Here is a 26586-nt window from a genome sequence, read left to right as displayed (position 1 = left end):
AAGGTATTTTGTCATATTTATGTGATACCTCACCAATTGTGTGGATTTAAACGTTTGTAAAAGTTAATTAGTTGTAAATTAATTAGTTAATTTGTGTGTAAAAGCTTGGTTAATGGCCCTGTTGACCATCATAATTACTACGAACTGTTTTCCTGATTCCACAGGTTTTGGTTTGGCACACAAGGACAGAGAAGGCATCCCTCCACGAACATGTCACAGAAAATGTGGACATTGAGGTGTAAAGGTGCTTCACCAATTTGCGGCATTTTTCAGCAAGAGCCATTTGGAATGGGGAGACTGATCTACTGTGATGTCTACAGAACACTATGCTGTGATGATGATGCTGTATAAAGAACACCATACATTATTAGTAATGTAATAAAACCAGGGATGCCACCAAGGGGTGGCCAGGGGTGGCCACAGCCACCACAACATAAACTCTGGCCATGTGGCCGACGGACACAAAATGTGTCCAAATTCACACCCATTATTCTCTGTTGAATTGCTCACAGACTACTTATCACACATAAATTACACAGATATCATGTGAAAGAGCAGAACCTGATTTTCAAATGATATTAGCTAGGTGTTGTGATAAACAGTTTGCAGTATGCATGGCGTTTAATCATATTTCCATTGTGCACACCTCGCTTTGTCCATCTCCACCAGGGTTGTGCACAATTTGAATTGCAATTCTGCTTCCTGTTTGCTATCACAATTGAAATGCAAGTGAAATTCAAGAATTTTGCACAAGCCTGATCTCCACACCCATTTCTCACGAACACCTTGGTCAAAACATAGCAAACCATATATCGAAATAAACAGCAGACCTTACCGAATATTCCTCTGTACAGTAAGCGGATCCCGATTAATCTGGTTTTGAAATTGCAGCAAAATTTGGATAACTACAAGTCTATTTACAGAAATGTAGGGGGATAAACCGGCCCCTCGTCTAATGGCATGACCTTACAAACGATCAAGTTCGAGGAAAACTACAGAAGTTTTGACAGTCGACGGATTTGCGCGGTTGTTTGCTGTTTTACAAATGGATGGAAGGCAGAGAGAAAGGTTAGCAAAGCTAAAGCATTGACGTTATTGAAACTAGCACAAGCTAGTCTTATGTTGATATGTAGCCTAGGCCTAGCCTAATGACTAATTGGGCCACTCAGGCTGATAAATGGTTTGTGGAACTCGTTGGAACTGTCTGTAGGCTATGTAAGCCTATAGGCCCACTTTAATCATTCTCGTAGCCTACAAACCTATTCAAAGTGCCTGTTTTTTTTTTTTGTTCAATTATTTAATTACCTGTGTAATTAGGTTGTAGGCTAGGCCTTTTTTAAATTTATACAAGCAACTATTGGAGTGCTATGATACCCAGATATGTCCTTGCATGATGCTTGAAATTTCCATCCACCCACAAAGCTGTTTTTATAGCCTACTGCACTGTTGCATATCTAGTTCCTTACACTTTTTTTGAAAGTGCCTGGTTTGTGGTTGATTGGCTTGTTGTATTGCATTAGCACTATATATTTGATTATGTGGAAGGGCTGGGAGTTGGGGAACGGAGACGGCGGCACCACGGTTAGCGAGCGATGAGTGCTTCCGGGAATGCGAAAGAGCCGCCAGACCCATTGGAACTGGCGTTTGGTGGACTGGGATGTGATCATGCATTGTTAAGCATGGATAAGTTTGAAACTAATGATTTGGAGGAGTTGTCAGGGGAGCATGATAGTGAGAGTAGGCCTACTATAAGCGAAGGTGACGAAGGTGAATGGAATTTAATTCAAAGAGCATCGAAGAAAAGAAAGGGAAATACTAAACTAGATGAAACGAAAAGAGTTAGGACTGAGGTTAAAGTAGTGATTCGATTTCAAACCCCCTGTGCATTAAACCCATTAAAAGTCAGTGAAGCAATTTATAAGCAAATAGGAGGTCGAAGTTCGCTCCGTCAGAACGCTAAGAGATGGTAACCTGTTAGTGGTTTGTCAAGACAGAGATCAGAGAATGGGATTGATGAAACTTAAAACGTTACTGGAAAAGTGTTAAAGCCCAAGACTGCCCACACAGCAAAAGGACTCCGCGGTGGTATGACGGCTTCCGGAACGGACCCGCGAAACGGACCCGTATTGGAGTCCAGATGCGCTCAGGAACGGATCCGCTATGAAGGCTCCGCACTGCATCCACTCCGCATCCGCGATTAAAACCTTACCTCCACGGCGGGTCCGTTTGGGATCCGCAAATTGATACATACATCCGCCGCGGACTCGCAACGGACTCAAAGGCTCATCTGGCCCGGGTCCGTTTTGGACCCGTTTATCTCATTTTCAAAATTCCTTCTGTTCTTGCTGTAGGATAAAACTAGGCAACTATAGGATAAAAGTAAAACTATCACTAGGCCTAGCCTAGGCTACTACAGCAATATAGGCCTACGATTAATCTGCATTGCCTTTGTATTTTTAACTTAACAATACTGTCAATAAACCTAACAGAAAAGGTTTAAGTCAAGACATCAATTTACTATACAAACGTGATCACTACTCAATGGAAATATAAAATGGACATTTATGGAAAGTTACAGGTTATAAGCTATTCTGTTTTTGTTAAGTAGCCTACATTGCCTAGGCTACTTTACATTCATTTTGTGGTCAAAACCTAATTTAGTGCTTTATAGGCCTAGGTCAGTAGCCTGGCGGGCCATCCTATATCATTGAAATGTATAGTCTGGAATCGAATCATTCACCTGCTTAATCCAAGGGGTGGGCAGAGAATTGTCTTTCAAACTGCCTAGGCATGCAATAGGCCAGCGCTACGACCATATCCGTATCCGGTTGGCAAAACGACAAATACATCCTTCTTCGAAAGGAATGACTTAAGTGCATTGTGTTGCTCTACTTTCAAAGAAAAGCACAAGTCCAACTCCTCCAAAGTTGACGCCAACGCCGATTCAAACAACCACTCTTCGTTCGCCATAGCCACCTTCCTTGTTGTTCACCGTCGCAGGATGTCGTTATTCTGTTAAGCCCGCCTTAAGACTCTCTAACGAAATAGAGCGCTGTGATTGGAGAACATCCACGGTGTTAAGCCAATAGAAATTCCTATGGTTCGATACTAGACGTACAGGCTGAGCAAATTAATTTGCCGCCGCTAGGGTGCGTCTAGATTTCTAGGCTACTAGGTCAGTGCAGACATGAAATATTTTATCTAATAGGCTACAACTTCAATGAAATACTGCGCTATGCACAGCTAAAATATCAGAAAATGAATAACTGGTGAATGACAAGAAGTTCAATAAAAAGATTGTTTAATGCTTATTTCTCCTATTACTCCATTTGTGTGGATGGAGGCGGAACACATCTCCTCGTTGCCCGATCCCCCGCCGATTGAAACACCTGATTGCGTGTTTGGTGACCTCAGTGTCCGTGGCAGACCGTGTCACCATGTTTTTCCTCACAGCACCTGTAATCAAACAGACAGATATGTTTATGTTTATGGTATGTAGCATCCAAAGCCAAGTATGCTTACACAATACAATATATGAGATAGGTATTAAGGAGATTAAATTTAAAAAGAAACATGACTTACAAAGCTCCTCTGTTCGCTGCACGTTGAGGGCTGGTGTGGAGGTGGAGGGAGTTGAGGAGGGACTGTCGTTCCTGGCCCATAGTGAGGTGGCCGGTGTGCGAGAGGGGGAAAAAAATTGTATTAAATGGTAGTTATCTGTTAACCATGACTGATAATACACATGGGGCCTTTCTATTCACTAATATTTCAGAGATCAGTCCCTACCTTGAGTAACTCTCCGTATGTTAAATGCAGGTGCAGGTGCAGGGAGTTGAGGTGGTGAAGAGTGTTGCGGTCCTGCCCCATGGTGAGGTGTTAAGGGAGATAAATGGTTGTGATCTGTTAACCATGGTAGGCTGAGAGCTACAGGGCCAAACAATGGCAAACAAAAACAAATCTCTGGTCATGCTGGACATGAATTTGTATGTTTCAATATTTTGGTATGCACTATCTATATCAACTCCATGAATGGATTGACATTGAAATCAATGTGTTTCAATACAATCTGTTAATAATGAATGAACTTTTCAGGCAATATTGCATGAATGCAGATGACTGACTGACAAAATATTTGCATGAGATTTTGAAAGTAATGGATAAAGTATGCAGAAAATCTGAGATGGTAATGCAGATGCAATCTGTTGATCTGAAATGGAGTGACTACTGCTGTGTTAATATAGATGGGGTCACTGTATTCAATATTATTTCAGAGATCAGTCTTTACCTTAACAGTTTTCTCCAGGTTGAGGGGTAGTGACTCGGCTGCCTGGCACTCGGCGAGATGGTGGAGCTGGAGAAATAGATACAAAGAGAGGGGAATGTCTTTAGCACTAAGAATGTTAACCATATCTCTAATATTAATATTATGATTTAGTTATTTCAATGTTAAGAGATTATTACTTACTTTGCCAGTGCAATTGGCTTGGGCTTGAGGCTTCAACTGATATACCAGGCGAGTTGGAAGGTACCTCAGAGATGCAAAGTCACCATTTTCTGGCTCTTCACTGTCATCAGAGTCCCCGAAACGATGGCTGTTACATAACGATATCATTATGGTTATTGCAATCCCAAAATTTCCAAATATGCATATAGTACAAGCAGACCCGGCAGCAGACACAAATTCACAGACGGGCATTACACCTTTCCAGGGGGTCACTAGAACTTAAATTGATCACGGTAGTTTAAGCTTACACTTGACAAAACATTCCAATATGAAAATGTAGATCCAATTGTTGTAAAATGGTGCAGCTCCTTTAAGAGAGCCCTGTGCGCAGGGATGGAGAGAGAGAAAGCGAGAGGGGATATGTGTGTTAGAACTGAGATGCGTGTGGAAAAAGTAGACGTGCTGTTGAGACTGGAACTAGTCATATTAAAAAAAAATGCAAAAATAAATCCGCAGATAAAACCAAAATCCTCGTTCATTTGCTAACCACTTTCAGATAGAGTGTTAGGGAGTTAGCCCCGAAGTTACGGATAACTTCGGCCCTGGAGTGGTAAGCTCCCTGTTCTCCGACTAGGTCAGAAGAAAAAAAAACTGTAAAGGTTAACGCTATCAAACAAACCCAGAAACTACTAGGCATACTTCTACTAACTACGATATGAGATATAGCCTACCTGCGAGCCGATAAGCTATATTTGTCATCGGATGACAGGGGTTAGTGAAGAAGTGAAGTAGACTGCGCCACGTAACCTCCTCTCCATTTAGGTGATGGGCTTACCTAATGTTCCTGATTGATTAGCTACGGAATAATACAGATTTTACAAGTTTTATTTGCTACTTGCTAGACTGACAAACATATAGGCTAGGCCTACATTTAATAAGTGTTCAAAATCAATCTATGGGATTGGGGTTGGTTGGAGCAGCCAAGCTCGTCCAGGGCGGGCACAGATGACTTCCAGGACGGGCCTGGCCCCCCAAAGCCCCCACATGCCGCCGGGACTGAGTACAAGCATCTCTGGTCTATTTTGGAATGCTACGGGAATGTGTTCACATTACATTTTAACAACCCAGAAAGTGTCTTACTTGATCAAGCAAACCCAACAGAGGCAATCGTAACGTTAGATGCTAGAATCCAGCCGATAAAAGTTGACGCTGCAGAACAAACAAAATAGAAGATGGGGACCAAGTTCCATACAGTTAAGTTACGTTAGCATAATAAATCACAAACAGATGCCAATAGTTGTCTGAACCGACTTAAACAGTGATTAAAATGCCGAGGCTTTCATTACAAAGATGGCAGATGGACACTAAAGTTACGTATGAGACCAAACTTGGCAAAATGCAAACGTTAATTCAAAGCTAGCTAGAGGCTAGGGCTAAACCATTATCAGTGAGTCAACATGCTAAAGTTGTAGGTAGCTATCATAGCAGACGAGTGCTTCACTGACTTCATTGACTGAAATACCAGTGCCAGTATCACCTTAATCAAGGTTTGCATCGCAAACGTGATTTCAATATATGTATAGCACTAATAGACATTAGCAATAACTTATGCAATTGCGCCTAGCAGTATGCTAGCTAGCAGCTATATGCTATAGTAGCACTATATGGACAACAGCGACACATTAAAACAGACAAGACCAGACTAATGTTAAATAACAATGTGTGTTTTTTAAATCACACTACCATAACATATTCTGCCGAAATTGCTATCCCATTTTAAATCAGATAGGCTACAGACTCATATGAGCATCACAGCTAACAATAACGTTAACTTAGCCTGTTGCACAAAATGACAAACGTCTCTGGTTGCACTAACGTTAACATTAGTCCTAATATCAAACAACGTCATTACAATCAATAAACATGATGATTATAAAACCACAAAGGCCAATGTTTAGCTATTGTGAATGTCGCAATATATTAATAAATATCACTTACTCGAGAGGGTTCAGCGCAACCGTGTCCCAGCAAAGAAAATATCCACTAGTATGACTCTTCTTGGCTCTTGGTGTACAGTCATGTTCAACCGTTACAGTAAAGGCGCGTCCGCGCCCGCGGATCCGACATGGGTCCACTCAGGATCCGCTGTTTGACAGTAGAATTTACGGGGCCGCCTGGAGGCGGAGCTGATCCTCTGTGCGGCACCAAAACGAATGCGACAGTCACGCGGGTTTGGCGACTTGAAGGCGGATACCATAACTTCATATAACATCCTGTGCCGATATTGTAGCTTCTGTGTAATCGACATAAAGAAGCTAGCTTTAACGTAATCTCTCTTTCGTGCCGTAGGAAGATAACCGTATTGTTTGGATAAGAAGCTCAGTCCACCTTACTGTCTATGACGGTAACTCATAAGCAAAACCTAGCATACACGACCGTATGTTAAGGTAAAGCATTACACAGAGGCAACCTAATAATAATAAAAAAGTAAACCTAATTTTTTTTAAAAACGGCACTAATCATTTCAGAGGTTTTCGATGGATTGACCGTAGGTCGGAAAAGTGGAAAGAAGATTAGCTTCAAGGCTATAACTTTTTTGTTTTGTTTTAGCATAACTGTTTTTGAAGATGATCATGTATGGTAGCTTCAACATTAACACGACTTGGTGAGGATGATATTAATAATAATACATATGTTTACAATAAATGTTTAACTTTGATGACTTTGAAGGCGAAGGAAGTGTTTCTGTGTATCTATCATATGAGTTACAAGATTCAGTTCGATGGCTAACGTCACGAAGTAAAGTGTGAGTCTGCGCAGTACTGGGGGGACCAACTGAAAAATCGTTCTATTTGACTCAGTGCCCTCCCATTGAAAACGACGGAGTCTGTTTGTCCATTTCTTTTACTGTCTATGGTATCGACAGACTTGTCAGAAGAAGAAATAATAACAAAATAAACAGGCATCTCAGTCTCACGCATGTATAGGCAAAACTGTATCAGACCGGTGTAACGTTGGTAAATCTTCCATTGCACAGAATGATTTTGTAGCATGTGCAATAAATGACAGTCGAAAGATACAAACAGTGCTGCTATCAATTTGCTTGGTATAACCGCATTTATAGTTTTCTACAAATGCAATCAATCAAATGGACCTCCATCACTCAACCAACGCTAACGGTAACATTACCTAGGTCCTTATTGATATTACAAGATTAACGTACCTGCAGTAAAAACCAAGCATGTCCGATAAACATCCTCAGATTTATTTCGGCTTCAAGAAGAAATGGGAATTACAGTTCATTACTGTACACTTCATGTGAACATCGTCCTATCCTTATTAGATGTTCGCTGCGGTAAATTACAGTCCTTGTAGGAAGCGTCCATTGTTTTTCCAACCCACTTTTAACTTCCAACAAAATGACGTCTCACTGCAACGATGCGCCATCTAGTGGACAAACGACTACTTATCGCCAATACTGAAAATGCAGCCATGATGATGATGATGAATATCTATTTTGGCTTTCTTTTAATCCTACTGAATTTGTAATTATGTATCAGCCGTTCTAATACCGATAGTATGTGGGTGCCTGTGTGTGTGTGCATGTGTATATGTGTGCACCGCCATCTACAGGCCAATGAGTGTACAGTCACTAAATGTACACATAACCTAATTTTTTTAGACCCCCCCATGGATGACATTCTACGAAACTTGGCATACCCCCAGAGAATGCCAGGTCAATCATGCACATAAAATTTGGTGCAGTTCTGAACATCTTAACTGAAGATAGGGGCGATTAAAGCAGAATAATATTGCATTTTCGGGGGGGGGGGGGGGGGGTGCAAATCACAAATGAGTGATTATGGGCCAGGTTGATGTGGGCCCTTGAGACCAACATACCATACCATAAAAGATTCTTCAGCCACGGTTCAGGTAGTTATTTAGGAAAAAATAACGAAATGTTTCCGTAAAAGTCTAGTGGGGCTACATACCCACCAAATTTCATATACCCCGGTGGTTCGGTGTCCCGGGTATCGTTGACCAAAATTTCAGGAAGTAGATGACGGGAAAAATTCTTGAATTGTGTGCATGTGTGCGTGTACAAGTTTATGTTTATGTGTGTGGGTGTGTGTGTGTGTGTATGTGCGTGCTTGTGTCTTTGCCTGCGTATGTGTGTTTGTGCATGTGCATGCATGCGTACATATGTCTACTGTGTGAGTATGTGTCATACGTATGATTACTGTAAATGTATGTGTGTGCGTGTGTATCTGTTTATGCACATGTGTACACATGGAATGGGTTAACATGACCCCTGGAGGCAAACATACGGAAAAAATTGGACATCCTAGGCCCTACGGTTCTCAAGATATTCACAGAAAACTGTGTCTGCCCTACCCTCCTTTCGGGGGGTCCAGTACAGCGGGGGGGCTACAGATCAAAATGAAAACCGATGGTTCCATGCTATCCATGTGGGGTTACATGCCCACCAAGTTTCGTGTACCCCGGTCTTTCAGTGTCCCGGGAATCCTTGTTGGTGTACGGTCACTAAATGCTAAATGTACACATAAATTATTTTATTGTAAGGCCCCCCATGAACGAAAGTTCACAAAACTTGGCATGCATTCGGAGGGTGTCATAATGATCCTACACTTTCAATTCCGTGCAGTTTTGACCATGTCAGCCAGAGATATTGTGGTGAAAACACCTAATTTTTTGCTTTTTAATTTTTAACTAGGTGGCGCTATACATGAAATAAGTGGTAATGGGATGGGTTGACATGCCCCCTTAAGACCAACATACAAAAAAAGGTGGACCTCCTAGGCCCTACGGTTCTCGAGATATTCACAGAAAACTGTCTCCGGCCACCTACAGGCCAGTTGGTGTATAGTAACATAAATTAATTTATTGTGTGGCCCCCCATGAATGGAATTCGACGAAACTTGGTGTGCATTCAGAGGGTGTCATAATGATCCTACACTTCCAATTTCGTGCAGTTTTGACTATGTTAGGTCACAGATACCTGCGATTACAACACCTCATTTTTACTTTTTTGTGTTTAACTAGGTGGCGCTATACATGAAATGAGTGGTTATGGAATGGGTTGACATGGCCCCTTGAGATCAACAAAAAAAAAAAAAATGGTCCTCCTAAACCTTACGGTTCTCAAGATATTCACAGAAAACTGTGTCTGCCCTACCCTCCTTTCGGGGGGTGCAGTCCATCGGGGGGGCTACAGATCGAAACGAAAAACGATGGTTCCATGCTATCCATATGGGGTTACATGCACACCAAGTTTCGTCTACCCCGGTCTTTCAGTGTCCCGGGAATCCTTGACGAATCCGTCCCGGGTCATAATAAAACACAACTTTTCAATCTAAAACTTAATTTGAACATATATTAGTGCCGAAACCTTTCAGAATTCTTCACTTTCTGCTGACGAAAAAACAAATGTTGAATGTTTTTTGTGCACATGAGCAACGTCTTTTTGTTGTTATGTCACAGGGTTTGAATAGCTCAGCTGTGTGGCCATGGCTATAGGTAACAGGGGTGTAAATAGACACTCTGTTTTTTTTTTTTTTAGATTTCTCACACATACCTTTACAATCTTAATTGTATTTCCAAAATGGTAACTTGAGTCACTAGTATTGAATTTGTGTTTTGTTGCCATCGACCCTTTTAGCTGTACAGTGTGGTGAGAGTGTGACATACTCCACTACAATCTGTGGTCTTAAAGGAGCATCAGTGATCCTGCCCTGCAAATTTGAAGATCACCCGATCCTGTACTTTAGAAGAGGAGTATGGTACAAAGACAGGAGAGAGAGAGTCAAAGAACAAAGCAGCCCTGAATATTCTGACTGCAGCCTAAACATAGACAAACTTACAGATGATTACAATGGTGTTTATCACTTCAAGACGCTCTATGACAACTTGATGACAAAGACTCTGGGATTACAGTGACTGTTACCGGTACTGCTCAGCATGGGAATTCAAAATCATTATATGTTATTTTATCAGACCTATAATTAACTGGTTTTTTTATGTTGGTGAGTCATTATATCTCAACTTTTGATTTTTACTATAATCAGATATGAAAGTAAAGGAAGTTGATGCAGGGGATGAGAATCAGATTAAGGTGACCTGCAGCACCTCCTGCAGCTTGGGCTCTGACCTTCAGTATGTCTGGTACAAGAATGGACAGACTCTACAAGACAAAACCACAGCCTCCATGCTAGTCTATGAAGTGGCCAGTTACTCCTGTGCTGTGAAAGGTTATGAAGCTCTACGCTCCCCTGCAAAGTGTAAGTGCAGAACACCTCCAGTGTATTGGCTTAGAACCTCTTTTCAGTTAGTAAATACTGTATATTTGTGCTTTGTTCCATATTTGTTCAGTGGTTTATTTAATCTGACAACTTTGTATGTTTTTAACATGACAAAGTCAGATAACGCGGTGGAAGCCTTAACATACACAGCATAAAACTACACAGTACATAGATCTGATTAATATGGCTTTTGGCGCTCTTGTTGGGATGTATGATTATAGGTGTTCCCGATAAAAAGTGCTGGGGTGTGACCTACAGTATCTGTGTATTATTGGGCTCAGCAGTGGAGATCCCCTGCACTTACTTACATTCAAAACATCAAAGTGTCTACAAAACATTTTGGTTTAATAAACAAAAATCTAACAATCACCCAGAAGATCTCAATTTGGCTGATGAGTACAAAAATCATGTGGAAAATCTTGGAAACAACAAGAGCAGTTGCACTCTGAGACTGAAAGACATCAGAGTCAGTCACTCTGGAGAATATGTCTTCAGAGTTACAACCACAGAAGGAGAAAGTTACTCTGGATTACCTGGAGTCAACGTCTCTGTAACAGGTAAACTGTTTACCGGTACCCTCTTCTTCTCTACATACATCAGTGTGTTGTCTTGTCTCTTTAAATACTTTATCCTCCAGCTCTGCAGGTGTTGACCCCTCCTGAAGCTGTGACAGAGGGTGAGAGAGTGACCCTCACCTGTGATACTACCTGTGCTCTGAGTAAAGACCCCATCTTCATCTAGTACAGGAATGGACAGCCTGTGACCTATAAACACACAACCAGAGACAACAAGCTGCATCTAAACCCAGTCAGCAGTGAGGATGCAGGCAGTTACTCCTGTGCTGTAAAAGGACATGAGAGTCTCTCCTCAAATTATGTCTCTCTTAACGTGAGATGTAAGTGAACATATCTGCACTTCTTTATAACTTCCATGTGATGTTAACATTCTGAAGAAAATTCTTTGCAGAGTAAAGCAGCATTAAAATGTGAGTGATGGATGGATAATGTAAAGTGGTGTGGCACAAAAATCACTAAACAGACCTTTTAGACCTAATAGAACTTCTAGACATTATTGTTTCCCATGCCTGCTTTTGTAAAACTATAACTGGCACAAGCCACACACATGTATTCATCGAAAGGGAACTGTAACCTGGCTGCAAACATGTTTTAACAGACAGGCCAACACATGTCTCAGTTTCCATCAGTCCCTCTGATGGAATAAAGGAGGGCACTTCAGTGACTCTGACCTGCAGCAGTGATGCCAACCCACCAGTGCACACCTACACCTGGTACATGAAGAGTGGAGCTGAATCTCTTGTTAGGGACACAGGGGAGAGCATCAGCTTCAATGTGACCTCTGATACCAGTGGACTTTACTACTGTGAGGCACAGAATGAACTTGGTTCTCAGAACTCTACTGGAGTTGCTGTTCCTTCTAAAGGTCAGTGTGGTGTGGACTCATTTTAGCCACATTGATGAATGCTATTATGATTATGATGACATAAAATACTATGTTTATGTGTCAGGGGGACTTGCCATTCCCATGGCTGTGACGTCAGGAATCATCATAGCCTTGATTCTTGCTCTCATGCTGGTGGCGTCTATCAGGTGAAAGCCTGAAATTTGTTTATTTGCTTCTTTTTACTGTATAACATTTTCGGTTGATATTTTATATCAAAGGTACTTAGTGTGGGTACATTCTGTGGAGATTGCTTATGATACTTGTGAAATGAAAATTATAGATGGTTCCTTGTGTTATATTTAGGATGTATAAAATTGCAAGGAAAAACACCACCAGAAGAAAGGTATCAAGAATCAATTATTTTTAAAAGAAAACTTTTGTTTGAGGAATGTTTGAAGTAGACCAATGACAAAATGATTCACTAACATCCTGTGTTCATTTAAAAAAAGTATCCAAAATCTCCCTCTCTTAATCCTTTACAGGGAGTTCATTCAGATGTCCATGATGACACGTACACAGCTCTCAACCCAAGGACCACATCCTCTGAGTATGACACTCTGCAGGTAAGGGGTCATATTCATTTCTTATTCAGCCTATTTAATCATCCTGTTTGACTGCTCAGTAATAGCACTGGAGTAGATACAAAACTCTTTGTGTGTGTGTGTTTGTATAAATTTGCAGAATGTGAGGAGTGTGAGTGACACATACATGCCTCTCCAGAGAACAGCTCAGGCCTCAGTGTATGAGACTCTGCAGAGAGAGACGCCCCCTAGAGAGATGGAGCTCAAGGATCTCAGGATGAAATGACAACACCAACCATGAGTCTCCTCATTTCTGACTGGTTGGAGTGACAGCCTGCCTTTGTCACTGGATGTTAGATTTGCTCTAACATGTACAGTACCAGGCTGTAGCATGGTAGACTTACATTAGAAGGCACGATGGCTACATCAGCACCACAGGACCAGAAGCCCACATGAGAGAACTGAACTCAACACACTATTATGCTGTGATCTGTGTGATACTGTATTGCTACTATTAGCATTGGCTGTGTGTGATGTGGCTGGCTTACTATCTGCCTTCTCGCTTCTCTGAACTGGACACCCTCTTCTGCATCCTCTACTGTATGTGTCTGTTTAAATACTCTGATCCTGAGACCAGTATAGGAAATCTCAATGTAGGCTTACTAAGTACTGTGCTGATATTTCTATACTCAGTTTTATTTGTATTTCTTGTCTGATGTTTGAGTGTGATAACCAGGTTTTCTTCTTTTACTGAAATTCTATTTGTTTATTTGAGCCTTTTTGTTCTGACTGAGAAAAGCTAGCTAGCAGCCAGTAGCAAGTGAGAGGTGGAGCCAGCTAGATCCCAGTTACCTAAATGAAGAAGGTGTAACGGTATGATAAGCCATTGGCCACGAGATATTTTTTCATCAAAAAATCTTTAAATGTGTTCTTTCAAGGAACAGAGAAGAGAGTTAGGGGTGTAATAAACTGCTAGAGTCCGTCTTTAATACTTAAATATTTGCCTGTCTTTCAAAATAGGGACAAAGGTATTAATTGGTTTCATTAAATAGGGGAAAGAAAGAATGTGTAACACGACCATTGTCACTTTTCAGTTTGTTTTTTTGTTGCCGCGGTTGCGTCCAGTAGTCCACGTCACCATATGGGCGTCACCAAATGGGTCAAGCAGACGTCATCCTCCCAGACACCAAGAGCCACAAGTACTATAATACTAACCTGACCCTAGCCAGATGAATTTCGTTCCGCTATAGCTCCGCCTAGCTTCACTCACATCCATCTGGGACCTCTTCCATTGAGAGTGATTTCTGCAACCGACTTTATGGTTCAGCCAATCAGGACGCAGGGCGGGAGTTTCATAGATGTGACATAGCGTAGAAGCGACTGTGACACTGTTATTAGCGTCACGGGTTGGCTTCGATGTGAGTGGTTGAAGTAGCACGTCAATAGATGACGGACAAGTGGCTTATTCAATCATATGCAAGCATTTTTTGATTAGGCCCAGCCTTCTGAAGCAACACTTCAATGGATCGGTTCCAGATGGATGAGTGGAGCTAGGCGGAGCGAAATTCATCTGGCTAGGGTCAGGTTACTATAATACACCAGCCTAAGGAAACTTTTTGTGGTGGGCAAGGCCCATCTTCATTTTATCATAAAATCCCACTGTACAAAAAGATTAGCATTTCATCTCCAAATTCACACGTTCTGTTTAGCCACTCGTCAGCGTTGCTATTTATGTACTGTGAGTTCTATCAGAGACTTTCTAATGAGGAGACACAGCACTCAAAAAATCCATAGAAATGCATGGGGTTAGTTTGTAACGCTGTCTACACATACAAAAAGAGAAGCATTTCATCTCCAAATTCACACGTTCTGTTCAGCCACTCATTGCTATTTATGTACTGTGAGTGCTATGACAGCCAAGAGACAGGAAGGCAGGAGTGCTTACTGAAAAAAGGGTATTACTGTATGCTGATATGTTTATTAGTGTTTCTTGTATGATGTTTGAGGCTACCAGTGTGATAACTAGGTTTTCTTCCTTTTATTTGTTTATTTGACTCCTTTAGTTTCCTTTTTCTCCTATGTTTAACATTGGTTAAAACTGAGGTATGTTGGTATTTCTTTTGTTTATGTTGATTATTTCCTTGTCTTTTAATAAACTGTGCATCATTTCCATCAGATGTTTGTCTTCTGTTGAGGAGGCAGGGACATTTATATTTAAGTCTGATTTTACCCTGAGTGCTGAATAGGTAGAACCTCTACCAGAGCCCGTTTACAGGGAGCCTGTTCACTTCCTATTATGTAACTTCCACTGTATCGAGGTTGTGGCTAGAAGGGATACAGCTAAGAATGGAAGTTACGTAACAGATAGTAAAATCTCGCCGCTCAGGACAGGAACTAGGAAGCTATCATGTATATTCCCTTAGACATAATATACTATGGATATTCCCATGGATATTCCAAAGAAAAATGGATATTTTGCGAACATCAACATCACTTTTATGTTATAAATTCATGTTAGAAATACTATTTCTAAATAGTAAATAGTTTAGTTATTCTGATCACGGGTGTCCCAAAGAAGTATAATATATATGGACGCGTAAGTTTAACTCTACGCCGCGTTACGAGAACTTATAATTAAAGACGATCTAACTAGACGTCTCAGCCATGGATATCCGTTTCATAAATGAAAACTATTTTTAAAACTATTTTTATGGATCGTTGTGAAAGAGTTACTTCAATTGCACACCGAACACTGTCATTTCCCTTTGGGGATGGACCATAGACAATAAAATCAACTTGCTGTGATGGAGCAATTGGACTGATATTGTAACTTGTGAAACCTGGCATGCAATATCTACTTCTGCATGGAGACTCGACTCCATCTGTAGAGAACACAACATGTAGGCTATATATGTGCAATGTATTGGCAGTACCATTATGAATAATATAGATATATGCAGTGAACAGAATATATTATAAGAAAAACTGAATAAATATGGTATGAACCATATGGACAGATATGTACAGTACAGTTATGTGCAGTGTGGTAACAGTACTATTGTAGTGAAGAAACAGTAACATAAACGTCAGAGAGACTTGCTTCTACAGCTACATAAGATAAGAGTTAGAGAGTCCAATATTATTTTATTTAATTTTAGGGGGGTGGGTTTGTGATTTTCACATACAAACAAAGCATTTTTTTAGCTGAACTCACTGTCCTGACCAAAACTGCGGTCTTTAGTTGAGACTGTAAACTTAAGTCATGGTTTCTTCCTTGTAATTACTGAGGTACTTCTCAAAACTCCTGTAGCCTACCACGAGAAGAAAGCTGCCATTGTTACAGTAACAGTATCGTCCGTAAACGGTCTCTGGTATCGTCGAGATTTTGATATATTTCACTATCTGTTACGGAACTTCCGTTCTTAGCTGTATCCCTTCTAGCCACAACCCTGTATGGAAACTGTTTCAGTTCACCCATAGTTCCCCTAGGGGCAATCATGAGTGAGTGCAAAATGAATGGGAGTGAGGCTAGACAGCTCTTTTTTTTCACTTGCTTGTCGCCAAAAAAAGTCACATTTTATTGTAGTTTTCACAACTAGTATGGGTTTTTTCTACATCAAAAGCGAAACAAACAAAAACCTGTCTTTTCGGTATTTTACAGGGTGGACAGGTTTTGCCCTTAAAGGTCCGGGGTCACCGAGTATTGTCGGTATGAACACCTGTTGCAGTTGCTGCAGCCAGCAGCTGAAGCTGCCAGGCAGTTACAGCGCTACACTCTGGGGACATGTTTGTGAGCTGTTGGCTAAAGAATCTGCTAATGAATGCTGATTGGTCAGTGAAGCTCCATAGGCTTCCATTCATTCTGAGCTCGCTCCAAGTGTCCTTGTGAAAATGCTGACTACATCTTCCCTGTTTTAGGACACTGTTTTTAATTCAATGCACTTTTGCATGTTCTTGTCTGCATGTTAGCTGACTAACTGTCTGCAGGTGTTTAATTGTTAATTAGTTAATTGGGCCACACCCATTTTGGTGCTCTTTAAAAGGGCCAGGGTGTTGGTGTGAGAGACTGATTGATGTGCAAGTTATTGTGTGTTGTACATTTTTAAACATTTGGATAAATTAAAGAAGGAAGATGTTTTCTACCAAAGAATATCCTGTTTTTATCTTTTTAAAAAACAAGATGGTGGACACTTTTTTCACATTTGGTGGCAGCGGTGGGATTATCCCTCTCGTTGTGTGGAGGGGACCCACATTTCAATTAATTTGGAATATGAAGGTGTACTGCGGAGAAGGGGATGGCAGGCTGATGAAGAGACCTGCTGGGGAAAGAGATCACTGGAGAAGTTGCACTGCTGTCCAGTTGGGTTGGCCGAAGCCTGAAGGAGGAATAGCTTGGAAACTCCTTGTTGCTGACGTGGGCCTTGTGGGGAGCTATTGCCAAGCCTGGGAAAGCAGCAGTGGGTGAGGATTTCCTGAACATATCCAGTGGCAGACTGGCCTGTGGCCTTGGGAGTAGGCCGGTGCTTAGAGATCCTATTATCTGCTGGGACTGCAGAGGGCTGAGTGGTGTGGCAGGCAGTCTGGACGCCTGGATGAGGAAGTTTCAGATGGGCTATGTATGCTGTAAAGAGTGCAGTGTTGAGCCAAGGAGGAGTGATCTTGGAATGAAGACTGACAGTGACCTGATAGACTTTTTAAACTAATGTTTTAAGCACTGTTGACTTGCACAAACTGTGTTTGTAAGCTTAAAAGAAGGGGAAGGTAATGTGAATATGCTGACTACATCTTCCCTGTTTTAGGACACTGTTTTTAATTCAATGCACTTTTGGATGTTCTTGTCCGCATGTTAGCTGACTAACTGTCTGCAGGTGTTTAATTGTTAATTGGGCCACACCCCTTTTGGTGCTCTTTAAAAGGGCCAGGGTGTTGGTGTGAGACTGATGTGCAAGTTATTGTGTGTTGTCCATTTTTAAACATTTCGATAAATTAAAGAAGGAAGATGTTTTCTACCAAAGAATATCCCGTTTTTATCTTTTTAAAAAACAAGATGGTGGACTATTTTATTTTATTTATTTTTTTCCTCCCCACAGTCCTCCTAGGTGAACTGCAGCCAGTGTCGGAAACCAGAAGTGTTCTGAGAGTGACTTCTCCTAATTTCTCTTCTGTGCCTCTACTGAGTGGATGCAGGAATGTTTGTTTTTTGTAGCTTAAATAACATTGCTTGTACAACACATGGACCTAATACTGATTAGTGGTTCATAAAGTCAGAATATTAATATACATTTATTCAGAAGAAGGACGTCTGCTGTTATCATAGACTCATGTAACCACGTGTACACGAAGGATACTAGGCTATCTTTAAAAAACAAGAGCAAAAGCAGAAGCTCCACATGCAGTTGCTGTATATCGTCTGAGTGGTTATACTTAAATAGTCTGTAGTGTGGCAGACTAATTTGAGAGAGGAGAAATACAGTCCTCTTGATTAAATAGACCCTGATCATGACTAGTCTGAGGAAGGGATCGAAACGTCATTTGTGTTGGGGGATTGAACTCAAATAAACTAAAAAAAAAAAAACGGAGAGCAAGTGTGCGGACATTCTGTTACGTTAGATCTTGGACTTTTGGCTCCTGCACCTTAATTTGGATGTGCGCACATTCCCAAACTAAAATATATGGCATTAATTTACCGATCAACCAAGCCATTTTAAGGCAAATAGGGTATTTTTCCATTAAAGAACTTCTGAATGTTGAACAGACAAGACAGTTTTAATATTTTCAAATTACGGCCTAAGATATGAATGTTGTCCATTTATCACATGACAATGTTACTTTTTATTTAGTTTTCTGCTGCTGCGGTCGTGTCTTTGCACCAGTATACATCACCACATGGGTCAAGCAGACGTCATCACCAGACACCAAGAGTCATAAGTACTGAATACACCAGTCTAAGGAAACTGTAGTGGGCAAGGCTCATCTTCCTTTTATCATAAAACGGAAGCATTTCTGTAGCATGTCATCTCCAAATTCACACGTTCTGTTCAGCTACTCATCAACATTGCTATTTCTGTTTTGTGTTATGACAGCTAGGCCATTGAGACAGGAAGACAGGAGTGTGAGTGACACATACATGCCTCTCCAGAGAACAGCTCAGGCTTAATTCTATTTTGCCTAAAATTCTATTTTGAAGAGAAGAGAGACGCCCCAAACACAGATGGACCTCAGGGATCTCAGAATCTTTGTTTTTCCACCCTCCATAACTTGAACTTGCATTGCTCGTCTTTTTTATTATTATTATTATAATTATTGTAATGTGCACGGTTGCAGGCTGTTAGGGACAATGGTAGTTGCCTGTAGAGTAAACGTTGTCCATGAGCCATGTCTAATTAAGTAGAGAGCTAGAGAGCGAGACTGCATCATTGCTAGTGAGCAACAGAGGGCTGGAAGAACACTGTTAAAACTGAAGTTTTAAAGTAAGTCTGTAGATGCCGTCCCATAGCAAAGGTGTTGTGATTTGACTGACTATGCTGATCATTTCCATGTCTTAATTAAATACATGTTGCTCCGCCTATCTATAATATTTAGTATTAGTCCTATGCAAAGTTTCTTTGAGTGGTGCCATCCACGGGTGATGGACATGGCATTTCACATGTTAAATGTAAACTTGTGACTTTTTAGCACTAATAACATATTTTGAAGAACAAGGGTCTCAGTGGTTCAAAATTAGGAAGTTTGCCTGCCACTGAAGTTTAGTGTTGTTTGCATAATAGACGTGAATTTATCTTTAGAACGGGGTCAAAAGCAGGGGTTTCACATGCACGCATCGTGTTAAAGGATGTACTGATCATGTGGTCTAAAGTGTGAGAAAAAAAGGACAAGAATAAGTGCAGAAAAAAGGCCCCTTGGTTAAAGAGAAACAAGAACATCACACTCTGGATGAAACTAAATATGTGGAAATATCTGAGTATGCACTCAGGACATCATTCATGTTTCATTGTTCATGTTTCCTGCACCACTAGTCACCACATAGGTAAAGAGGTCATTTGGCCCTCATGTGTACCAGCCAGTGGTAGAGATACAGATGATAAACTGGATCAAGTGCCACAAGAATAGACAACATTGGTCTGAGGAAGCTGTTTGTGGGAGGAGTGATCATATGTCAGCAAGGGCCATCAGCATTTTGGAAAAACCCACAGTGCAAAAGGAGAAGTACATGTATTTTCTCAGCTTATCGTTTCCACATTCACACGTTCAGTCACTCGTCAAAGGTGCCGTTATTCAGACATTGCCAGACATCTCTTCATAAGAAGGTAGGAGAATATTTAAGAAATCTTTAAGAAGACTTTTATTTTAGAAATATTTTTTTTCTTTTAAACTTGTGACGTTTCAATATTTTTGTTTTGTTTTTAATCTCTGTGTTAACCTGCTTGTTTAGACATGTAGCTTCTGCTTCCTGTTGCTGCTATGAAAAATTTCTGTGAACTGGACTTAACTGCTTCTGATCTTAAAGTGTAGGTACTTATTTCAAGACTGCCATACAATCATTTTGGCTAAGTGCTACGAGCTTTGCAGTTCAACATCACCTGAGTGTGTGTTGCATTCATTAAAGCAGGGGAAGCACAGAATGGGTTTTGAAGGAATATGCATGGTGGTGGTATTATGTCTAAACATGTCAGGTAAAGTGGAACATACTGCTACTTTAATTCCTCAGTGATATATTTGGATTTCTTACACAGATATTGAAGATGAAAAAATGAAAACTGGAGTCACTAGGATTAAATTAATTGTTTGTTGTCATTGACTCTTTCAGCTGTGCAGTGTGGAGGGGATGTGCTGTACTCCACCACTAGTGTCTGTGGTCTTAAAGGAGCATCAGTGGTCCTGCCCTGCGCATATCACTATTCCTGGATTGGTCACTATTGGAGAGGAGAGTGGTATGAAGAGAGGAGTAGGAGAGTCAGAGGACACAACCCTCCTAATTATGACTGCAGTCTGAAAATCGACAAACTTACAGACGATCACTCTGGTGTTTATCAGTTTCGGTTTTACACAACACTACACCGGAGCTGGATAACAAGCAAACCTGGGATTACAGTGACTGTTACTGGTACTGCTTAGCACAAGAATTCAAAAACATTACATGTCATTTTCAAATCATACAGGCCTAGCTATGATTAACTGATTTTAATGTCAGTAAGTCATCATCATTATCAACTTATGTCTCATTCTAATCAGATTTGAAAGTAAAGGAAGTTGATGCAGGGGATGAGAATCAAGCTAAAGTGACCTGCAGCACCTCCTGCAGTTTGCACTCTGAACTTCAGTATGTCTGGTACAAGACTGGACAGACTCTACAAGACAGAACCACAGCCTCCATACTAGTCTATGAAGTGGCCAGTTACTCCTGTGCAGTGAGCGGTCATGAAGCTCTACGCTCCCCTGCAAATTGTAAGTGCTAATCACCTTCAGTGTATGAGCTTAGAACCTATTTTAGTTAGAAAGTAAATACCGTATATTAATGCTTTGTTTCATATTTGTTCAATGGTATCTCATCGGACAACTTCATTGTTTTTATGTCAGAGTCAGATAGCTAGGTGGAAGCCTTAACACACACAGCGTTAGGGCTCTATCTTGCACTCCAATGCAATTGCCTTTGCGCAAGTCGCTTTGTTAGCGGATCTAGGGCGCTTTTACTATTTTACCGGCGGGATATTAACTGTTGCGCCCGACACAAATCTAAAATGGGGTGGTCTGTAGTAGCTACATTACTCATGGCTGTGGTTTGGGCGTAACATGCAATAAACCAATTAGAGCGTCATCTCACATTCCGTTTAACAACAGGCACGCTTGTTCCATAGCGGATTGCTATTATGATGGCGGATCAACAGGGGCCATTTGCGCCGGAACTCGCCCCCTCTTCTCGCTGAACCTGTGGAGGGAAAATTCCAATATGCACTGACTACAAACTAGGAAAGACAAAAGCGGGAGTGCAAGATAGAGCCCATAATGTGCACTGTATGTTCTTATTGATATGAATTTTGGTGTTATTTTTTGGTGTACGATTAGGTGTTCCAGATAAACAGTGCTGGGGTGTGACCTACTCCTATGAGAATAGCTGTGTATTATTGGGCTCAGCGGTAGACATTCCCTGCACTTACTTACATCCAAAAGATGACCGCATCAACAACACATTTTGGTTTAATAAACAAAAATCTAACAATCACCCAGAAGATCTCAATTTGGCTGATGAGTACAAAAATCATGTGGAAAATCTTGGAAACAACAAGAGCAGTTGCACTCTGAGACTGAAAGACATCAGAGTCAGTCACTCTGGAGAATATGCCTTCAGGTTTACAACCACGGAAGGAGAAAGTTACTCTGGATTACCTGGAGTCAACATCTCTGTAACAGGTAAACGAGTAAACCCCCTTTTTGTCTACATACATCAGTGTGTTTTCTTGTCTCTTTACATACTTTATCCTCCAGCTCTGCAGGTGTTGACCCCTCCTGAAGCTGTGACAGAGGGCGAGAGAGTGACCCTCACCTGTGATACCACCTGTGCTCTGAGTAAAGACCTCACCTTTATCTGGTACAAGAATGGACAGCCTGTGACCTATAAACACACAACCAGAGACAACAAGCTGCATCTAAACCCAGTCAGCAGTGAGGATGCAGGCAGTTACTCCTGTGCTGTAAAAGGACATGAGAGTCTCTCCTCAAATGATGTCTCACTTAACGTGAGATGTAAGTGAACATATCTGCACTTCTTTATAACTTCCATGTGTGTGATGGATGGATAATGTAAAGTGTTGTGGCATATAACCTGGCTGCACGTATGTTTTAACAGACAGGCCAACACATGTCTCAGTTTCCATCAGTCCCTCTGATGGAATAAAGGAGGGGACTTCAGTGACTCTGACCTGCAGCAGTGATGCCAACCCACCAGTGCACACCTACACCTGGTACATGAAGAGTGGAGCTGAATCTCTTGTTAGGGGCACAGGGGAGAGCATCAGCTTCAATGTGACCTCTGATACCAGTGGACTTTACTACTGTGAGGCACAGAATGAACTTGGCTCTCAGAACTCTACTGGAGTTGATGTTCCTTCTAAAGGTCAGTGAGGTGTAGTTTAACACTAACAGTGGATTCATCTCTGGTTGTTAAGACTGTAACGGTGAGAAACATGGGTGTGGTGGAGCAGCAGTGACGTCACTGTCTGATAGTAGGTTGGCCTCGGCCCCTTTCCCAGACCATGTTATTGTGAGTCCATGTTGCTTTGGATTAAACAAAAGCATCTTCTTAATACCAGTCACCTTACATTTCTGCTCTAATGTGTATGTGTCAAGCCACATGGAAGGCCATAGATGTTCCACTTAACTTGTCCAAAGTATCACTGACATCAGAGGTGATTATGTTTACTGGTTCTTCAAATTGTTTTTCATTTTCCCTTTCTTAATTTCTCAGAGGTAGCTGCCATGATCCTGACAGCTACAATCACCACATTAATCATTCTCGCTGTCCTGCTGATGCTTGGAATTCTGCGCTTGAGGTGACTGATAGTGTTTTTTGATGTACTTTTGTGCAAAAATAGGCATGGCATACACATTATTTGCTCCTGTATATTATTTATCCTTGATATGATGTCATTTTACCTCACAACATCAACTCAAAATGTATATGATTGTACGAAGCAGCAAGAAGAAAGCTAAAATGACTGCAGATACAAGGACCACAAATGCAAACACACAGGTTAGGAACTTGCCGCTCAAAGCCTTTTAATGTTGTCTATTGTGCAAACATCCTGTATCTTATATGAGACCATCCAAGCCTAAGTAAGCCTGGAAGCTTTTGCATGAGTTGTACACTATTGCACTTAGACTTCTGCATCACTCATAATAACATGATGATTTCTCTTTCCTGATTAGAGTGACGCTGGTCTTGTGTACAGCACCGTCACAGTAAGAGCCACGACCTCTGACCCCACACAGAGAGTGACCACACATGATCAAGACGACGTTCAGTATGCCAACGTTCAGATCAATCCCTCCAAAAGACAGGAAGTGCCTCTGTACTCCACTGTCCAGATGCCTCAATCCTCTGCACAGGATGTTGCCAACGCTTCAGTCCAGTTCCACAGAAGGAGTGCTGCCACCAGGTGGGCATTTCTTCTCATTACAACAAATCTTTTAGCCTCTTGCACATCAACGGTCTACTTACATTTGTACTGTAAGCAGAATTATTACACGGCTCTTCACAAGGCAAGTAGAACGCTCCATTGGCTTGAATGGGGAGTTTCGTGGGGAGTTTATTATTTCGTTTTGGCAAGTAGTCGTGTAATAAGTGGGATAATGTATAGAACACTGGTCATTATTGGGAAAATAAGTCCCTTCAGGGCAGAACAAGACCCCTCCGCTGCGCGTCAGGGTCCGGTTCGCCCTGTCGGGACTTATTTTCCCAATAATGACCGGCATTCTATACATTATCCCTTACTTAAGACATCCGGGATAAGTTACTGAGCTGCGCTCAATGAATCCAAAACAAGAGCGTACAGGCTTAATTGGTTGCACAACGATCAAGCCAGGATGAGCAGACACAGATTCATCAAGCCAGGTGAAACCTATCCTGGATAAGTGCGTGCTCACGGCTCCCTCAAATAGACCCCGCCACCGATAAGAGATTCACTGATCCACCGTGGCAACTAGAGCGGCTTCATTGCTCCTTCTACAGTGTAAAGTAGGTAGCCTTTTCACAACAGCAACAAACACCAACAACTGTTTAGGAGAACATTGCAACTAGGGTCACGACCACCACGCACAAAATGGTTATGGCGCTCCCATGACGTCACATTTTCGCATGACAGGTCGGAATATGTAAAAGTTAAGTAATGATATATGTGATAACAATGTCTAGTGGGCAGTGGAATAACTATTGGTTTCCGTTTGTGGTGACTGCTGACTGAGATAAGGGATGAGATTAAATAGATCCTGGAACTTAGCCTGGTCTGGAGCAGGCTAGCTCCACAGAATAAATCGCCATGGTCACTTACCATAACATATCCTGCTGCCCCCTATCCCGCTTTTGTGCAACCGGATCACGGATACATTTTGCCAGGATAACCAAGATATCCCGGCTTAATCCCTTATCCTAGTTTTGTGCAATAAGCCCCAGGTGAGGAGACCTCTACCCTGGAAAATCCAGAGTTCTCGCAATAGCACAATTTGAATTGTCTCTGCGAGACACTCTGGCTCCCCACGATAGAAGTGGCAAAAGTCATTACTCATTGCCAATCACATCGGTGTATCTGATATAGGCGGGCCAGTAGTGTTATCCAATTGCGTTGGTCCGGAATCAGTCAGTAAACATTGGTCGTATAGTGTTATCCAATTGCGTGAGATTTTCAAATGCACGCTAGGTGCCGTCCCTCGAGTTGGGCCATTACATTATTCATGGCCAGACCCTTAATCTTTCTAGATTACCAGGGTCTGGAATCTCGGAGACCTCAACAGTCTGACTTTAAACACATGGTGTGTTGTTTATCAGAAGCATCTAAAGCTTCCCAACCAGTATCCACAATTTAGCACCTAAGCTTAGTTGAGGCTGTGCAGCAGTTGTACTTGCACACATTGAAGGTCCTGTTCACATGTAAGCGTTCTTAAAGGTGCAATCAGGAATTTTACGCAATTTCAACCCCATAGCATTTTTTGTCACATTGAGCAATCATCTCCTCCTGACCGCTAGCTGCCCATTCCATGATTAGCATGTAAAAAGAGAAAAACGTTCTCTGTAGGCAGTGCAGGCTCCGAAAACTGGAAACAAACAAAGTGGGGGCCTCTGTCCCCCAAACAAACACAAAACCCTTGGTGGAATTTCTCTGGGAATTCAGAAGGGAGGGGTGAGCTACCTTTCTGGCGTGATTTTTTTTTTGGTCCTTGGTCGAAATATAATGCACGTTTTTTTTTCGGGGGGGGGGGGGGGGGGTTGCACAAAAGTGTCTGCCGGTGAATTTAAACACAATCAAACTCGACTTCCTGTGCAATCCCTGACTGCACCTTTATTAATGTGCGGTGGAACCCAGTGGAATACAGAGGATGCGCCTGTATTTCTGTTTTCCATCACAATCCAATGTCACTTCTCAGACTGTGTGCCAATGTCACTTCTCAGACGCTTGCCTACAAAGTAGTCTCCGGTTCTGCTCCCACCTACTTGAATGCCCTCATACAGACTTACACTACCTCCAGACCGCTGCGCTCCTCTGACGAACGACGTCTAGCTCTACCACCGGCACGCTCAAGCCAATCCAAACTTTTCTCATCTGTTGTTCCTCGTTGGTGGAACACACTGCCAGTTCCTACAAGGGCAGGGACATCCTTTTCCACTTTCAAAAAACTCCTGAAGACCCAGCTCTTTAGAGAACATCTACTCTCATAGCAACACTTACAACAAGTCTTACTGATCCTAGCACTCACCAGCCGTCTTAAACTGACAAGTAACTGTAAAAAACAGCACTCACCGACGCACTTATTCTTACTGTACTCTAATGTTTTTTTAAACTGTCCTAAAATTGTGAGAATTGTTCCAAAACTTACTGTTTACCATGTTGTTAGTCGCTTTGGTTAAAAAGCGTCAGCCAAATGTAATGTAATGTAATGTAATGTAATGTGTGCTGTTGTGTGATTGCAGAGCTGAGGATGACAGTGTGACCTACAGTACAGTCCACAAACAATGACAGGCCTGGAAACAGCTGACCAGAAAGACCCTCAGGCCATCTCAGTTCATACAAAAAATATTGTTCTGGTTTACTCTTGGTGTTAAACTATTTGGAACCACTTTCTGTATGTAGCG

At 41.6% G+C, this 26586-nt stretch overlaps 2 protein-coding genes and 1 long non-coding RNA gene across 7 annotated transcripts in view; 2 read left to right on the top strand and 1 right to left on the bottom strand.

The window, feature by feature from the left end:
* Positions 1-20392, top strand: part of LOC121719172 (galactosylgalactosylxylosylprotein 3-beta-glucuronosyltransferase 2-like) — a 37387-nt gene extending 16995 nt beyond the window's left edge. The window contains exons 4-6 of one of the 2 annotated variants that reach the window (XR_006034190.1): positions 165-608; positions 19103-19110; positions 20381-20392. Coding sequence is in view for 1 of the 2 variants with exons in the window: in XM_042104607.1 (XP_041960541.1) it covers positions 165-242 (78 nt within the window). In the remaining variant the exon portion in view is untranslated. Of the gene's footprint in view, positions 1-164; positions 1079-19102; positions 19111-20380 lie in introns of those variants that run through there. The other variant, XM_042104607.1, reaches the window with a different exon arrangement.
* On the top strand, positions 1050-26586 carry LOC121719147 (B-cell receptor CD22-like). Of its 4 annotated transcripts, none has more exons than XM_042104566.1 (12): positions 19971-20053; positions 20179-20254; positions 20356-20419; positions 20554-20850; positions 20979-21191; positions 21810-22154; positions 22230-22487; positions 22591-22857; positions 23209-23293; positions 23436-23493; positions 23670-23899; positions 26425-26586. In XM_042104566.1, exons 3-12 carry the CDS (start codon positions 20368-20370, stop codon positions 26468-26470), a joined length of 1851 nt encoding a protein of 616 aa, XP_041960500.1. In that variant the 5' UTR covers positions 19971-20053; positions 20179-20254; positions 20356-20367; the 3' UTR covers positions 26471-26586. The 4 variants fall into 4 exon arrangements, with proteins under 4 accessions (XP_041960503.1, XP_041960501.1, XP_041960500.1 ...); XM_042104568.1 differs by having other exon boundaries at positions 20179-20258; positions 20353-20419; XM_042104567.1 differs by having other exon boundaries at positions 19954-20053; positions 20254-20419.
* On the bottom strand, positions 3285-3743 carry LOC121719232. The gene is made up of 2 exons (XR_006034201.1): positions 3583-3743; positions 3285-3456 (listed from the first exon to the last, which is right to left on the bottom strand). It is a non-coding gene; the product is annotated as an uncharacterized LOC121719232 (long non-coding RNA).

The sequence above is a fragment of the Alosa sapidissima genome, chromosome 9, assembly GCF_018492685.1.
Source record: "Alosa sapidissima isolate fAloSap1 chromosome 9, fAloSap1.pri, whole genome shotgun sequence".
Taxonomy (NCBI): domain Eukaryota; kingdom Metazoa; phylum Chordata; class Actinopteri; order Clupeiformes; family Clupeidae; genus Alosa; species Alosa sapidissima.
The sequence above is the reverse complement of the archived record's forward strand: the minus strand, read 5'-3'. Positions and strand labels throughout refer to the sequence as shown.

Coding starts and splice junctions, on each gene's coding strand:
- LOC121719147 (XM_042104567.1), top strand. CDS start 20,368: ATGGGTTTTGAAGGAATATGCATGGTGGTGGTATTATGTCTAAACATG. Junction 21,192..21,809: donor TCTACGCTCCCCTGCAAATT/GTAAGTGCTAAT, acceptor GTGTACGATTAG/GTGTTCCAGATAAACAGTGC. Junction 23,900..26,424: donor AGAAGGAGTGCTGCCACCAG/GTGGGCATTTCT, acceptor GTGTGATTGCAG/AGCTGAGGATGACAGTGTGA.